General features: G+C 62.6%; 1 protein-coding gene across 1 annotated transcript; it reads left to right on the top strand.

Moving 5' to 3' along the window:
* Positions 1-3,790: 3,790 nt before the first annotated feature.
* Positions 3,791-13,158, top strand: INPPL1 (inositol polyphosphate phosphatase like 1; the record flags this gene model as incomplete). Its single annotated transcript, XM_031064233.1, has 26 exons — positions 3,791-3,862; positions 4,570-4,720; positions 4,806-4,926; positions 5,004-5,141; positions 5,224-5,314; positions 5,542-5,631; positions 5,924-6,022; positions 6,208-6,358; positions 6,575-6,681; positions 6,933-7,035; positions 7,112-7,308; positions 7,690-7,807; positions 8,329-8,425; positions 8,509-8,647; positions 8,738-8,837; positions 8,920-9,008; positions 9,088-9,169; positions 9,258-9,347; positions 9,459-9,572; positions 9,686-9,774; positions 9,870-9,957; positions 10,040-10,195; positions 10,266-10,350; positions 10,743-10,892; positions 10,963-11,895; positions 12,361-13,158. Coding segments are annotated over 26 exons (3,741 nt in total), but the record flags the coding sequence as incomplete, so codon positions are not given.
* Between the last annotated feature and the right edge of the window lie 2,510 nt (positions 13,159-15,668).

The raw sequence follows: 15,668 nt of genomic DNA, 5'->3' as shown, positions 1-15,668 counted from the left end.
GGAGCTGGAGGGGGCCCCGGCGAGGTCCCGCCGGAGCTTTGGGGGGATCCCGGGAGAAACGGGGCGGGGGTACCGGGGGAGAGTTGGGCGTAGGAGTGGAAGTGTTCAGGGCGGCACCAGAGGGGCCTCGGGGAAGGTCCTGGGAGAGCAGGGGGTGGGGAGGGCAGCCGGGGGTGGCTCCTGGGCCAGCAGAGGGGAGGATTTGGGGGAGCGCCTGCGAGGTACCGGGGAGAGCACTGAGGCGTCATGGTGGGGTCACTGCAGGGATCCTGGGGAGCACTGTGGTACGCAGGGCCGGTGTCCAAGGAAGCACTGGCACAGCCCCGGGAAGAACAGTGGGGGAGGCACCGACGGCGGGAGGGGGGCGCCAAGGAAGCACGGGCAGGGGGAATCACTGGAAGGGATCCAGGGGAGCACGCAGGGAGCATTGTTGGAGAGGGAGGGGACACCAAGAGGGCAACAAACAGAGAGGGAAAGCCACCTGAGGAATACAGCAAACATGGGGGTCACTAGTACTGTGCGGGTTGCTAGGAATTTGGGCACAGGGTAGCTGGGACAGCTCTGTCAGTGGATGCTGGGGAGGGCACAGACATGGGGGGACCTGGGGTTTCAGAGGGACACTGGCATTTCTGGGACGCAGGGCAATGGCACCTGCTGTGGCCTGGGTGTCCCAGGAGACCTGGGAATCTCTAGGCAGTGGTGGGATATTGGGCTGGCTCCAGGGGGGCTGTGTCACCCACCCCTGCTACCATGGGGATCTATGAGATGGGGGCCTGGCACCTACCACATACTCTTGGGGTCCCTGAGCCTGCCCATGGCACTGGGGGTCCCCAGCTTCTGCCCTCATGTCTGGGGGTTCCCAACCTGGGAAGGGGGGACATCTCTGTGCTCTTGAGTTGTGCCATGGAACTCCATGGCTCCCAGCTTGTGCCGCATCACAGGTGAGGGCTGACAGCCCTGGGGGTCCTGAAGTGCCTTTTCCCAGGGGTGCACCCCACCATACCTGGGGCCTGTGGCACCTCATTGTGCTGGGATGCTCCTGGGACACGCCACTGGCTCTGCTCGAGGCTGGCTACCTGTGCCAGCACCTGGACCTTGATGTGGTTGTGAGGTGGTGGTGAGGGCACTTGAACTCAAAGCTTTTCTGTGCCCTGAGAGCCTGTGGGAGAGTTGGGAGTGCTCTGTGAGCTGGCCTGCCCTGGCCTGGGGTTGCTGTGTGCTGGTGCCACGTGCAGTTGCTAGGCATGCCGCCTCCATGGTGGCATGGTTGTCCTGCCCTGTGGACAGTGGCAAATGCAGTTTCCCAGCCATGTGGGCACAGTGTGGCTCTGGGCACTGGCTCCTCACCACAGAGCTGGGCTGGCCAGCAGCACTGGGCACAGCACTGGGAAAGCCTGCAATTCCAGCACCTGATGGTGCCATGTGGCTGGGGGGCATTGTGGCACCAGTGTGGGTGACAGGGGGCTGCAGACAGCATTGTGGCACGGGTGCCTGGGTAAGGTGGGTCTGTCATTGGTGTCTCTCACTGCTTGGTGAGGAGGCCATGGGTGCTGCATAGCTGGCGTGTGGCACTGGGACCACGCAGGATGGCAATGCCCGTCACAGGGATGCAGGTTGGGAGGCTGCGCTCCAACAAGGGCTATTGGGAGTTTCTGATGCTGTGATCTCACCAGGCACCCCCATTGCCTGTGAGTGGGTGGACAGGGCTGTGGAGCCATTGGCCTAAAAATAGCTGCAGAATCAGGAGGAGGAAAGGGAACTGCAGCGGGATCCCAGCAGCATTGGCTTCCTTTAACCCTCCCACTGGCGTGCCATGGACTCACTGGGCTGGTTGTGGCACACCAGGACATCTCACTGTGCCCTCACCGTGGCACACTGGGGTGTCTCACCGTGGCACACCAGGGTGTCACACTTGTGGCCTCACTCTTGCATATTGGGAAGTGGTAGCATATGGCAGCGGCGCCCCAGGGCGTGCTGACATCATTGGTTGGTGAGCAGTGCTAGTGGGGACAGTTCTGGTGTGGTGTCCCACAGGAGCTTGGGGGCTTGGACCTTCCATCCTGGCTCACTGCCAGTTCGTGGGGGACACCAGTGCCAGGGTGGTGCCAGTGGGCACACGGTATCCCCCGTGCCAGGGTGCCCACACCCTGCTCTTGGTGGAGCAGGGTGGTAGGTGCCGCTCTGTGTGGCACAGAGCAGTGGGGATGTGGGGTGCCCGCTGTGCTGACAGGCTTGTGGCAGGGTGCTGTGCGTCAGAGCGACAGGGGAGTCCCGTAGCTCCCGCATAAAGGCTCTTTGTAGCCAACCCCGGTGCTCTCTGGCCCCCCCTCCCCGTCACTGCTCACCAAAATAGCAGCCGACAGACAGACAGCGGTGCGGGGCTGGGCAGCCAGGGGGCCCTGCAGTCCCTCTGCACAGCACCACCCCCTGTGCCGGGTGTCCCTCCAGCCCCCGCCAGTTACCCACAGAGAACCCCTTGATGTCTCCCACAACTGAGGGGGCTCCTTGCCCCTCCAGTCTGGAGTTCCACGTACTGGTGCTGTGCTGGGGTTCCTCTTGCACCCACATCACACCTCCTGCTATGGAGACCCCAGTTATGCATTAGGACTTCCCACAGAGACCCCTTATGCTACCCTTGTTTGGGGGTGTCTCTCTGTGCCCCCCCATCCTACCAGCTGGGATTCTCCCACAGACTCCTTTGAGTCTGGGAGCCCCTGATCCCGTCCCCCATCCTAGCAGGGTTTTCCATAGTGGAGTCCCATTCAGCCCCCCTTACCACTGGAGAGTTTTCCATGGCCCCATCCTCACAATGACCCTGACTGGGCATTGGGGCACCTGGCAGGACCCCAGCGATGCTGGGGTAGGTCGTACCTCCAGAGGAGGCAGGAGAAATGGGGTACCTGGCACTGCAGGGAACGTGGTGGCACCAGGGGACCTGGTGCTGTGGGGTGGTGGAAGGGTAACCAGAACTGTAGGGTGACACCAGGGGACCTGGCAGTGGGGGATAGGACATGCGGACACAGCACCCTGTCCAGGGACACGGCACAGCGTGGGGGGATGGATGCTGCCTTGTCCCAGTCCTCCAGCCCTGGGTCAAGCTGCCCCTGGGGCAGGGGACACAGCAGCTGAGTGGCCCTGGTGTGGTGACAGCAGCCTCAATGCTCACGGTGACCTCTGTGGCCAGAGGCCAGCTCAGGAGTCCCGGTCCCTGCTGACAGCCCTGGAGTGGGGAGGTCTGGCAGTGCTCCCTGTCTCCTGGAGTCCCTGAAATGGAGAGGGCTTCCACTCCTGCTCCTTGCACTCACTGATGTTTTCACCCCATCTCTTAGCGCTGCCCATCACCCCCTGCCCCGGGATCATGTCCTTGGTTCCTGTCAGCTTCCACAGGAAAATAAATTGTTTCCTGGTGTCCTGGCTGCCAGCTCCTGCCTGCTCCTGCCAGCTCCTGCCTGTGCCGTGGGCTGGGGACAGTGCCTCTGGCACAGACAGGCGGTGCAGCAGGGGCAGCAGCACTGCCAAGGACATAGTGCTGTCAATTGTGGGGTCGGAGCACGCAGGGGAATCACTCTCGGGCTCCCAGCACCCATCCTGCAGGCATTTCCCCGTGGGTTTTCCATGGGTTCCCTGTCAGTTCATTGCATTCCATGGGGAATGGAGGTATTGGAGCTCCTCGCTGTTGGTGCTGGTGAAGTAGGGGTCTGACTGGATGAGTACTGGGCATCCCTTTGGGGCCGTGCAGGCAGGTGGGGGGAACACCAGCCACCCCCCAGCACCCTGATGCCCTCCCTGCTGCCACAGGTTCCAGAAGCATGTCCACACCTACCGCATCCTGCCGGACGAGGAGGATTTCCTGGCCGTGCAGGTGGGCAGCGCGGGTGTGGGACACCCCTGGCTCATGGGCACCAGGGGTCTCTGGCTCAGCAGTGCTCAGTGTTGGCCTCGTGCTGTGGGTTTACCTGTCTCTGTGGCTGTGCTGGGCTCAGCCCTGGCCCTGTGCCACGTGCCTGCCCGGCTGTGCCGGATGGCTTGGCTGTGCCTGTCTTGGCTGGCTGTGGCACTGGGTATTTTTAGAGCAACAGAACCCTCTTTGTGCTGGCCAGGCTGGCAGGAAAAGCTGCCCCTGGGAGGGAGGAGGCTGAGGGACGGCTGCTGCCTGCACCCTGTGTGCCCACCTACCAGCCCAGCAGGCCCCATTGCAACGGGCCCTGGTCCCCACCGTGGGGCTGTGGGGTCAGCCCCCCATCCTGCATGGGTGTCCCTGCACGGAGGGGTTCCTGCATGGTGGCATCTCTGCATGGGAGTCTCTGCAGGAGGGGGTCCCTGCATGAGGGGGTCCCTTCATGGGAACATCCCTGCGTGGTGGCATCTCTGCACGAGGGGATCCTCGCGTGGTGGTATGCCTGCCTGGGGGTCACTGCACGGTGCTATCCCTGCCTGGGGAGATTCCTGTCTCTGCATGGTGGCATCCCTGGATGGTGGGTTCCCTGCTTGGTGTTGTCTCCACCTTGGGGGGGTGCGGTGATGGTGGCTGCAGGCGCTGATGGTCCCGGTGTCCCGATGTCCCCGCAGACGTCACAGGGGGTGCAGGTGCGGCGCTTCAAGACGCTCAGCGAGCTGATTGCCCTGTACCTGCAGCCCAACCAGGGGCTGGTCTGCACCCTGCTCTTCCCTGTCGAGAGGGAGAAGGAGAAGGAGACCGTGGAGGACAGGGACTACTCAGGTATGGCAGGGGGACATGGGTGGGTGTATGGGGTCCTGAGACCCCTGGGGTGGGGGTAACTGGCCCCCTCATTGCCCCACTGCAGATGGAGAGGATGAGAAGCCGCCGTTGCCACCACGCTCTGGCTCCACCAGTTTCTCTGGCACCTCAGCGGGGCTCAGCCCCACTGGCCTGGGGCCATCTGTGCCAGAGAGGCCAGTGGAGAGGTGAGGGTCTGCCTGTCCCCCTGTCTGTCCCCTGCTCCTCCCTGCTGGCTCTCACCCCCTGGATGCTCTGTCTGTAGCACCAATGGGCTCAGCAGCATCTCTCATGAGTACCTGAAGGGCAGCTACAGCCTGGATCTGGAGGCAGTGAAGGGAGGGGCCAACAGCCTCCCCCACCTCAACAAGACTCTTGTCACCTCCTGCAAACGGCTGCACAGGTGAGTGCCAGACACTGGGATAGGTGAACAGATGGAAGGACATGTGTGCCACCCAGTGAGCCGGCTCCTCTTGCCTCTCCAGTGAGGTGGACAAGGTGCTGGCAGGGCTGGAGATCCTCTCCAAGGTGTTTGACCAGCAGAGCTCCCCCATGGTCTCCAAGATCCTGCAACAGGTAAAGGGAATATGGGGACACAGCAGTGGCAGCCCCCCACCATTGACTGCATCCACAGACCCAACCGTGGTACCGTCCATAGGTGCTGGGAAAAACTGTGGAGAAACACCTACCACCCTACCCCATCCCAGATTGCCAGTGGGCTCTGCCACTTGGGGTGGGGGGAGGCTCTGGGATGGGTCTGGGGTTCACATCCCAGTGCTGGAGTGTCTTGCTGGGGGTTCCAGACAGCAGGGCAGAGTGGAGAGCAGGAGCTGGAGAACCTGGTGCTGAAACTCTCTGTGCTGAAAGATTTCCTGTCCTCCATTGAGAAGAAGGTAAGGCTGGAGATGCAGGTGTGGATGGGGGTGTGTCCTGAGGGGTCTGGGTGAACCAGAGAGACTGTGGGGCTGAGGGCACTGGTGGGACTGGGGCAACTGGCAGAGATTGCTGGGCTGGTGGAGCTGGGCTTGTGGGATTGAGGCAGCCGTGGGGCTGGGAAGGGCCAATGGAGCTGGCACTGGTAGGGCTGAGGGGGCTGGTGGGGCTTGGAAGATTGGTGGGACTGGATGGGTTGGTGGAGCTGGGGGACTGGTGGGCTCTCAGCTGACCCTGCTGGGGCTCTGGCAGGCACTGAAGGCCCTGCAGGAGATGAGCTCAGCCACCCCTGCCACCCCCTCTCAACCCCTCTCCCGCAAGGCCAAGAGCATCCCAGTGCAGACCTTCGAGGTGAGCCCTACCCTACCCCCTGGCCTGCCCCCTTTTGCAGTTTTGGGGGGATTTCAGCATCAGCTGAGTACCTCCAGTGTGACACTGAGGGCACAGATCCCTAGGTGTCTCTGGGGGAGGCCAGATGCCAGATTGGCTGCTGGGGTGTCCCCTGTGTCCTCCCTCATCCCAGTGTCCCCTGGCAGGTGAAGCTGGATATCACCCTGGGGGACCTGACCAAGATTGGGAAGTCACAGAAGTACACGCTGAGCGTGGATGTGGAGGGGGGTAAACTAGTGGTGCTGAAGAAGCAGAAGGACTCTCAGGAGGACTGGAACACCTTCACCCATGACAAGAGTGAGTGGGAAGGTGTCTGGGAGGGCCCCAGCACCCGTGGGACTGCCTTTGTGCTGGGGAGCATCCCTGTGAGGCTCTGTGGTGAGCTGGAAGCTGGGGGATTCCTCATGCTGGAGGTGTCCCCATCTTGGGCAGTTCCCCCAAAGCATGGTCTGGGGGGGTTCCAGCACCCAGCTAGCAGCCAGCACGCTCACAGCTCTTGCCACTCCTCCTCAGTTCGGCAGCTGATCAAGTCACAGCGGGTGCAGAACAAGCTGGGCATCGTTTTTGAGAAGGAAAAGGATAAAACGCAACGGAAAGACTTTGTTTTTGTCAGTGCTCGGGTGGGTAACACTCAGCTGGAGGCGGCTGGGGGACAAGGGGTCCCTTGTAGGGATGGGGTGGGGCAGGATTTAACCCCTGGGCCCTGGTAGGGCTCAGGGACAGGCGCTGGGTACCGGTGCCTGATGGCTGGGTGATGTCCCTGGAGTAGTCCCCGTGCCCAGGAGGTGCCAGCTTTGGCTGAGCCAAAGCAGAGGGGCGGGAGAGGGTTGTAGGGAGCCCCTCTACCCCCCCTCACTGCCCCCTCCTGCAGAAACGTGAGGCCTTCTGTCAGCTTCTGCAGCTGATGAAGAACAAGCACTCTCACCAGGACGAGCCTGACATGATCTCTGTCTTCATTGGCACCTGGAACATGGGTGAGCAAGGCCAGGGGCAGCCCTCGGAGGGGTGTCAAGGCCCTGGGGTCCCCCTAACTGTGCTGTCCCCCTGCAGGCAGTGTTCCCCCTCCCAAGAACATCACTTCATGGATCACCTCCAAGGGGTTGGGCAAGACCCTGGACGAGGTGACGATGGCCATACCGCACGACATCTACGTCTTTGGCACCCAGGAGAATTCCCTGGGAGACAAGGAGTGGGTGGACTTCCTGCGCTCCGTCCTCAAGGACTTCACTGAGGTTGAGTACCGCCCGGTAAGAGCCAGGGGGTCCAGGGGACCCGGGGGCTCTGGGGTGCAGGCACTGGTGGGTGGTGAAGGTGTGTGATGCTCAGTGTCCTGGGGGTGGCTGTGCTCTGGCTCTGTGATACCGGCTGTTCTGAGGTGCTCTCGTGGTGCTGGGTGGCTGTGGGTGCTCCAGTCTGCTGACACAAGGTATTTTGGGGTGGTCTCCTGGTGCTAGGTAGCTGTGGATGCTGATTGATGGTGGTGGGATTCCATGGGGAACAGCCCTTGGTGGGAGCGGCTGGGGTGGAGCAGTAATGAGCATTCCCTGTGGACACACCAGAGGGGCCCCCGTGGCCCCAGGGGGCCCCAGCACGTGCTGGCAGGGGGCTGAGGGTGCTGGCACCCACAGGTGGCCATGCAGTCCCTGTGGAACATCAAGGTGGTGGTGCTGGTGAAGCCAGAGCACGAGAACCGCATCAGCCATGTCAGCACCTCCAGCGTCAAGACAGGGATCGCCAACACCCTGGGTAGGGCCGCAGCAGGGCACAGAGGGACACGGGCTGTGCACTGCACTGGGGGGACTCCTGGGGTGTCTGCACTGGGGGGGGTCCTGTTGTTGCATGTGTTGCATGAGGAGGAGTCTCAGCATGTGTACCTTGCATGGTGAGGAGTCCTGGTGTGTGGGCATTGCATGGGGAGGGGTCCCAGGGTTGCACAAGGAGGGGTCCTGACGTGTGTTGCACATGGAGGGGTCTTGTTGGTGCACAGGGAGGGGTCCCAGAGCATGGGTGTTTCACGAGGAGGGCTTTGTGTGCAGTGCATGGGGAAGGTTCTGGGAATGTCTGTGTTGCATGTGGAGGCCCTGGATAAGTGTGCTGTGCACGAGGGGGACTTTGGGGGTGTGTTTGATGAGGAGGCCTCTCAGTGTGGGGACTGTGCCAGGTGGGGACTGTGCCCCATCACTGTGACCTGGGGCCGGCTGGGTGTCTGTCCCCAGGGTAGAATCGGGGGTTGCCTGATCCCATCCAATGTCCCCAATTCCTCACAGGGAACAAGGGTGCTGTGGGTGTCTCCTTCATGTTCAATGGCACCTCCTTTGGCTTTGTCAACTGCCACCTCACCTCTGGCAATGAGAAGACAGCACGGTGAGCACCCCCACCCTGGGCTGGGCCGGGACAGGCCCTGTCCTCATGTCTGTGACACCCTGTCCCTGTGTCCCCTGCTTCAGGAGGAACCAGAACTACCTGGACATCCTGCGCCTGCTCTCACTGGGGGATAAGCAGCTGAGCTCCTTTGACATCTCTCTTCGCTTCACCCACCTCTTCTGGTTCGGGGACCTCAATTACCGCCTAGACATGGACATCCAGGTCAGGGGAAGGGGTGGCTGGGGGTGGGAAGGCAGGTGGGAGTGTCAGGGTCCCCCTCCCAACCCAGTGCCAGCACCTTGGTCCCCACAGGAGATCCTCAACTACATCAGCCGCAAGGAGCTGGAGCCGCTGCTGAAGGTGGATCAGCTCAATCTGGAGAAGGAGAAGCACAAGGTGTTCCTGCGCTTTGGTGAGGACTGGGGGGCTCCAGGAGGGTCTGGTGCTGCAGCCCCTGCTGTGGGGACTGTCCTGACCCGCTGCTGTCCCTGCAGGTGAGGAGGAGATCACCTTCCCCCCAACCTACCGCTATGAGCGGGGCTCCAGGGACACCTATGTCTGGCACAAGCAGAAGCCCACAGGGGTAGGTGCTGGGTAGGGAGAGCTGGGGGGAGTGGAGGACACCCCAATCTGAACCCCCACCCACTCTCCACCCATGCCAGGTGCGTACCAACGTGCCGTCCTGGTGTGACCGCATCCTCTGGAAGTCCTACCCCGAGACTCACGTCAACTGCAACGCTTATGGTGAGCACTATAACCACCCCCAGCATTCTGTTCTGGGGACGGTCCCCCCGCTCCATCCTAATTTCTTCCCCATTCCCACTGGCTGCAGGGTGCACAGATGACATTGTCACCAGTGACCACTCACCCGTCTTCGGCTCCTTTGAAGTGGGAGTGACATCCCAGTTCGTTTCCAAAAAAGGTGCCTATGCCCTAGGGGATCCCTTGCTGTCCCCTGCCCCTCCATGGTCCAACCTCTCCCTCTAAATGGAGAGGCTCCAGGGGGATTCCAATGCCTTGCCTCTCCGTGGAGGGCTCTCCAAGTCCTCCGAGCAGGCATACATCGAGTTTGAGAGCATAGAAGCCATCGTGAAGACTTCCAGTCGCACCAAGTTTTTCATCGAGTTCTATTCTACCTGCCTGGAAGGTGAGGACTGGAATGGTAGTGGGGGGTCCCACAGGGCTTGAGAGGGGTCCCAGGAAGCTCATGGCCAACCTGGAAGGCTAAAGGATTGATGCCATGTCCTGCTACCACCACAGAGTTCAAGAAGAGCTTCGAGAATGACAGCCAGAGCAGTGACAACATCAACTTCCTCAAGGTGCAGTGGTCATCCCGGCAGCTGCCCACGGTGAGGAGGGGCTGGGGGCTGGCAGGGTGGTGCTGGGGGAAGCTGCAGACAGGAGACCCCTGCTCAGTGCCAGCACCCCATTCCCTCTGCCACAGCTGAAGCCCATCCTCTCTGAGATTGAGTACCTGCAGGACCAGCACCTCCTGCTCACCGTCAAATCCCTTGATGGTTACGAGTCCTATGGTGAGTGTCCACTCCAGCACCATGCCAGCACCGGGGGGCCTGTGGGGTGCACACCCCCAACCTCTCCCACTGTCACCCCCAGGGGAGTGTGTCATTGCCCTGAAGTCCATGATTGGCAGCACAGCTCAGCAGTTCCTCACCTACCTGTCCCACCGTGGTGAGGAGACCGGCAATATCCGTGGCTCCATGAAGGTCTGGGTGCCCACGGAGCGCCTGGGCACCCGCGAGAGGCTCTATGGTGAGCGCCCCTCACCCAGGGGGGCACCCTGGGGAGAGGACTCCACCACTGAGCCCCTGTTCCCTGGCAGAGTGGATCAGCATCGATAAGGATGAGACTACAGCCAGCAAAGGGAAGGTGCTGCTAGGTGCCAGGGCCACCCAGGACAATGCCAAGTATGGGGGACAGGGATTGGCAGGGTGGGGGGCACCGGTTCCTGGGGGTCGGGAGGCCTGAGGGGCTCACCTGAGCACAGATATTGCTTAGAGTATCCCTCTAGGCTGGTGTGTGGGATGTGGCTGGGGACAGTCCTGATGCCAGTTTTGTGCCACACAGGGCAGGATGGGGCTCTGAGCCTCTGAATGTGGCTCTGGCCGTGTGTTGGTGGCTGAACCTCATCCTAGAGGGCAGAGCCCCATGCTGGGGATTTGAGCCCTGAACTGGGCTGCTGAGACCCATCCCACGGGGCCTGAACCTTGTCCTGGGTGATCTGAGCCCTGTCCTGGGGGTCTGAACCCCAATGGGGACGTTCAAGCCCCATGGGCCACCCAGCACCTCCTGTTGCCAGGTCTGTTGGGCGGAAGGCCTCTAGTGCTGAGCCCCCCACCACCATCCTGGCGAAGCTCCCAGAGGAGCCCGACAAGAGCAGCACCACAGCTGCGCCGCGTCCCCCTGCCCCGCACCGCAGCACCCCCAGGGACGAGACCACCCCGAGCAGGTGAGGGAGTGTGGGCAGGGCTAGGGAGGGGCTTCCTCTGGGGGTGCCGCGCTCAACCCTGTCCCCGTAGGTCCAAGGCGGATGCAGTGCCGGAGCACTCAGGGGGTCCCCTGAAGAACAGCTTCAACAACCCAGCGTACTATGTGCTGGAGGGGGTCCCCCACCAGCTGCTGCTGCCAGGGGACCCTGGCAAGCCCCCCAAGGCCAAGGTGCAGCTGGCAGTGCCGGAGCGCTGCCAGTGCCCCTCGGCGTGCTGTGGTGGCGAGAGCGATGAGGAGGAGGAGCTCGGCACCCTGAACCTGCCCCCACCGGATTTCCCCCCGCCGCCGCTGCCGCGGGAGCTGGAGCTCCCCCAAAACACCTTCTTGGGCACCCCCAAGGAGCTGCTGGCATCCAGTGGGTGTGAGGACCCCAAATCCCACCCTGCTGCCTTCGGAGAGGCTCCCCTGCCCCAGCTGCCCCCCCGGCCACCCCCAGCTGCCAGGCCTGGATTTGGGATGGAGGGAGCTGGGGGGATACCTGTTCCCGGGGGGCTGCCTGCTCCTGGGGCACTGCCCGCTCCTGGGGGCCTGCCGGGAGGGCTGCTGGATGACCGCTCCTGCTCGGTGCTGCAGATGGCCAAGACACTGAGTGAGGTGGACTACGGGGGTGGGAAGGGGAGGGTGGTCCCCCCACCACCGCTGCTGGCCAAGGGGGCCTTGCCTCCCCGCTGCCTGCACCCTGACTATGGCCGCCCCCTTGCCTTCCCTCCCCACTCCATCCAGGAGAGCATCCAGGAGGACCTGGCTGAGGAGGTGGGTGATGCAGGGTGGGTGGGGGTCCTCAGCGCCTCAGCTGGGGCTCCTTTTGGGGTGCCCAATGGTGCTGAGGCTGTTGGGGCGCAGGCACTGGGCCGTGGCGCAGGCACCGTGCCCGGCGTGGGCGAGTGGCTGCGGGCACTGGGGCTGGAGCGGTACGAGGAGGGGCTGGTGCGCAACGGCTGGGACGACCTGGAGTTCCTCAGGTGAGCAGCCCCCCAGAATGGTGGGGAGGGACCCCCACCCACTCCCACTACCAGCCTGGCCAGCCCCAGTGCATGTCTTCCCCAGGGGGTCACAGTGATGCCTGGGTTCTGGGGAGGTCTCTTGGGGTGCTGCCCTTGATGGTCCCCACTATCCCTGGGGGTTCCCCACTGCCTACTGCGGGTCCCCACTTGCCCCCGGAGGGCCCCATGGCCCCCAAAGGTTCTGTGCTGCCCTCGGGGGTCCCTGCTGCTCCTGGGTGTCCCCGCTGCTCCCACGTGCCCTTTGCCTCTCAGGATCCCCAGTGCCCCCTGAGGGTCACAAAACCCCGCAGCAGGGACAGGATGGAGCCTGGGTGTGCACCCAGCAACCTGAGTGGGGGCTCTAGCACCCCCATGTGGGGAGCCCACCCGAGTCTGGGGTGCCCCTCAGGGTCAGAGAGCCCCATCTTTGTGCTTCATTCCCAGTGACATCACAGAGGAGGACCTGGAGGAGGCTGGAGTGCTGGAGCCCGGCCACAAGCGCATGCTTCTGGAGAGCCTCCAGCTCCGCAAGTAGCTGCCACCGCACATCCAGCATCCCGTGCTTCCCGTGGCCCAGCATCCCAGATCCTGCAGCCCTGCGTCTCAGACCTTGCAGTAGTGTGTCCTGTGGCCCAGCGTCCTGCATCCCACAGATGGACATCCTGGATCCCATGGCTGTGTATTCTGTATCCTGCTGCCACGTGTCCTGGACCCTGTGGCCCTGCATCCTGCAGCTGAGCATCCCAGATCCTGCGGCCACGCATCCCACATCCCTCAGATCCTGTGGCCGTGTGTCCGCAGCCCAGCATCCTGTGACCCCATACCCTGGGTCCCATGGATGTGCATCCCAGATCCTGCAGCTGTGCATCTTGCAGCTGAGGATCCTTCATCCCACAGCCCCAGATCCTGCATCCATTCATCCCACCATCACCAGCAGCAAGTGGGAACCCCATGACCTCCACAGCCCACCCCCCACCCTGGGTGCAGGGTAATGGGGCACGAAGGGGGAGTGGGGGCAGGAGGGTGGTGGGTCCTGGTCAGATAATTTCACATGAGGATACCCACAGGGTGTCCTGACATTTAAGTTATTTTTTTATTTATTGGGAGAAGGGATGGGGGAAGAGGTGTTTGGGGGTAACCTGGCTCCCTGTTTGGGATCCTGGCTCCCCCCATGACCCCTCACAGCTAGGAGGAGGAGGCTCTGAGCAAAGTCATGTCTCGACCCAAGTGCCTTCATGATGGGATGGGATGGGATGGGATGGGATGGGATGGGATGGGATGGGATGGGATGGGATGGGATGGGATAGCTCAGCCAGCCCCCGTAGACAACACTAGGCCCAGCTCAGGGTCCCTATCCCCAACTCTAAGGATCCTGTCCCCACCCTGAAGGTCTCATCCCCACTGTGACGGTTCCTGTCTCCACCCTGGGCATCCCTGTCCCCACCCCAGGGCACCTGTCCCCCTCAGGGTCCTTGTCCCCAAGTTGGATGTCCCATTCCCGCCCTGGAAGATCCCCATCCCCACCCAAGGGGTGCCTGTCACCATCCCTGGGAGCCCCCTCCCCTTGCTGTAGGCCCCTGTCCCAGCTCCAGAGGATCCTGTCCCCACCCTGGACCTCATTTCTGCACACCAGGGGTTCTACCCCCACTCTGATGATCCCCATCCCTGCTCTGGATGTGCTGTCCCCACCCCTGGGGGTTCCTGTCCTCACCCCATGGGTCCCTGTCCCTATCTCCGGGGGTTCCATCTCCACCACAGGTATCCCTGTCTCCACCACAGGAGTCCCTGTTACCATTCCTGGGAGTCCCATCCCCACTATGGTGGTCCCTGTTCCCACCCTGGGGATGCTGTCCTCATTCCCAGGGGTCCCATCCCCACCCTGAGGGTCCATCCCACCCAGAGGTTCTGTCCCCAGGGGTCCTGTTGTCCCCGTACTGGGGATTCCGTCCCTACCCCTGGAGTCCCTGTCCCCGCCATGGGGTCCCATCCCCACTCTGGGAGTGCCTGTCCCCATGCTGGGAGTCCATCCGCAGCCTGGGAATCCTGTCAGAGCAGAGCCAGAGCAGTGCCTTCCCCCAGAGCCCAGCCCACACCAGCAGTGCCTGCGGGGCAGATCCCCATCCCAGCCCGTTTGCCCATTGGCACTCGCTGGGTCTGTGCCCCACGGGGGTCTGTGTGCCCTTGGGGACAGCAGGGCTGGCAGCCGGGTCTCCTTGTGAGTGCTCAGCCCCCAGCCTTGCCAAGTGTCCTTCCAGGAGGGTCCCCAGGGTGGGAGTCCCCAGGACAGGGCTGCTCCCACTGGGATGCTCCCTCCAGGCTCTCCCTGTCCTCAGGGGGGCTGGGGGTGATGCTACCCTCAGACCCCCCACCCCTCACTCCGGCTGAGATGAAGGATGGGCCAGGTGCCCCTGGCATACCCCAACCTCCCCTCTCTGTTACTGGGGGGGATGAACTCCCCCCCACTAAACCCCAGCTCCTGTGTTTGGAGGTGTTTGGTAAACCTGGAGTGATTTTTATCATGTCCATGCTATGGGTGTGGTGGAGCTCTCAGCGTGGGGAGGGGGGCAAGGTGGGAACCCAGGGGGAAGAACTGGGTCCCTGCATAATCTGTGACCCTTCCAAGCTGGCTGTACTGGTCCCAGCAAGGTGGGACCAGCTCCCTTGTCCCCTTCTTGCCCATTTGGGTACCTCAGGCCACTCCCCCAACAGCCTGGCATGCTCCTTGTCACCATCCCAATGCCCCCAAGACCTTCTTCATCATCACCCCCCAAAGGGCCCCTAGAGGCCAAGGGGGCTGTGTGGGGCACCCCTCTCCTCACCCCACTTGAGGGGGCTTCCCACAGGGTGCCCCTACAGCATCCTACAGCTTCTTGGGGTCTTTGGGGGGCACCCAAAATAATCCCTGAGGTGCTGGGGGTCTGTGGCATCACCTGGGGGGTTCTGGTGGGTTTCAGAGGGTCCAGGGGTGGGGACTATGCAGCCCCCCCACCCCTGCAACCCCTGGTGGGGCTGGGGTGCAACAGGGGCTGAGGGCCAGCAGCAGTGTCAATAAATTAAGTTTAATTTGGATTAGTGGCATTTGCAAACATGGGTAATAAATTACAGAATGGTTTAAAAAAAAAAACAAAACAAAAAATGAAAGAAAAGTGGGGAACCCACCTCGGGGGAGCTGGGAGGGATACAGGGGAAACAGGGATCCATGGATGGGCTGCCAGCATCCTCGCCATGCCATGAAACCCACCAGCACAGCAGCACGGCTGTCGTGGGTGGCTGGGCACCACCAGCACCACCCTCCGCTCGGGAACCTTTGGGGGATGTGCGGGGGTCCCACTGCACCCGCGCCAGCTTCAGTGGGAACACCCACCCTGGGTGGCAAGGGGTCCTGGCTGCTCCCAGACATCCCACTGGCTGTGCTGGGGATCCATCCCACAGCCAGGGATCCATCCTACGGCCAGGGCTGCATCCCACATCCCCCTCCCCCCCCGAGCAGGGCACCTCACCCCGGCGGTTCTGGCTCCCTGTCCCCCCTGGCAGCGCCTGCAGCGATGCAGCGAGCGCTGAACTTCCCAGCCCCGCATTTACTGCCCGCAGCCCTCGGGAATGGGGCTGGGTGTCTGCTTCCCTGCTGGGGGGGTTATCCATGCCGGCCGGCGGGATCTGGGTGAAATCAGCTCCTCCCCGCACCAAGGGGCGCCTCCCTAGCGGAGTGCCCGGCGCTGCCCACCCCGGTGAGCCCAGAGCCCCCCATAAAG

Source organism: Geospiza fortis, unplaced genomic scaffold (genome assembly GCF_000277835.1).
Source record: "Geospiza fortis unplaced genomic scaffold, GeoFor_1.0 scaffold283, whole genome shotgun sequence".
In the NCBI taxonomy this organism is placed as follows: Eukaryota; Metazoa; Chordata; class Aves; order Passeriformes; family Thraupidae; genus Geospiza; species Geospiza fortis.
Note: the sequence above shows the minus strand (reverse complement) of the source record. Positions and strands in the feature narration are given on the sequence as shown.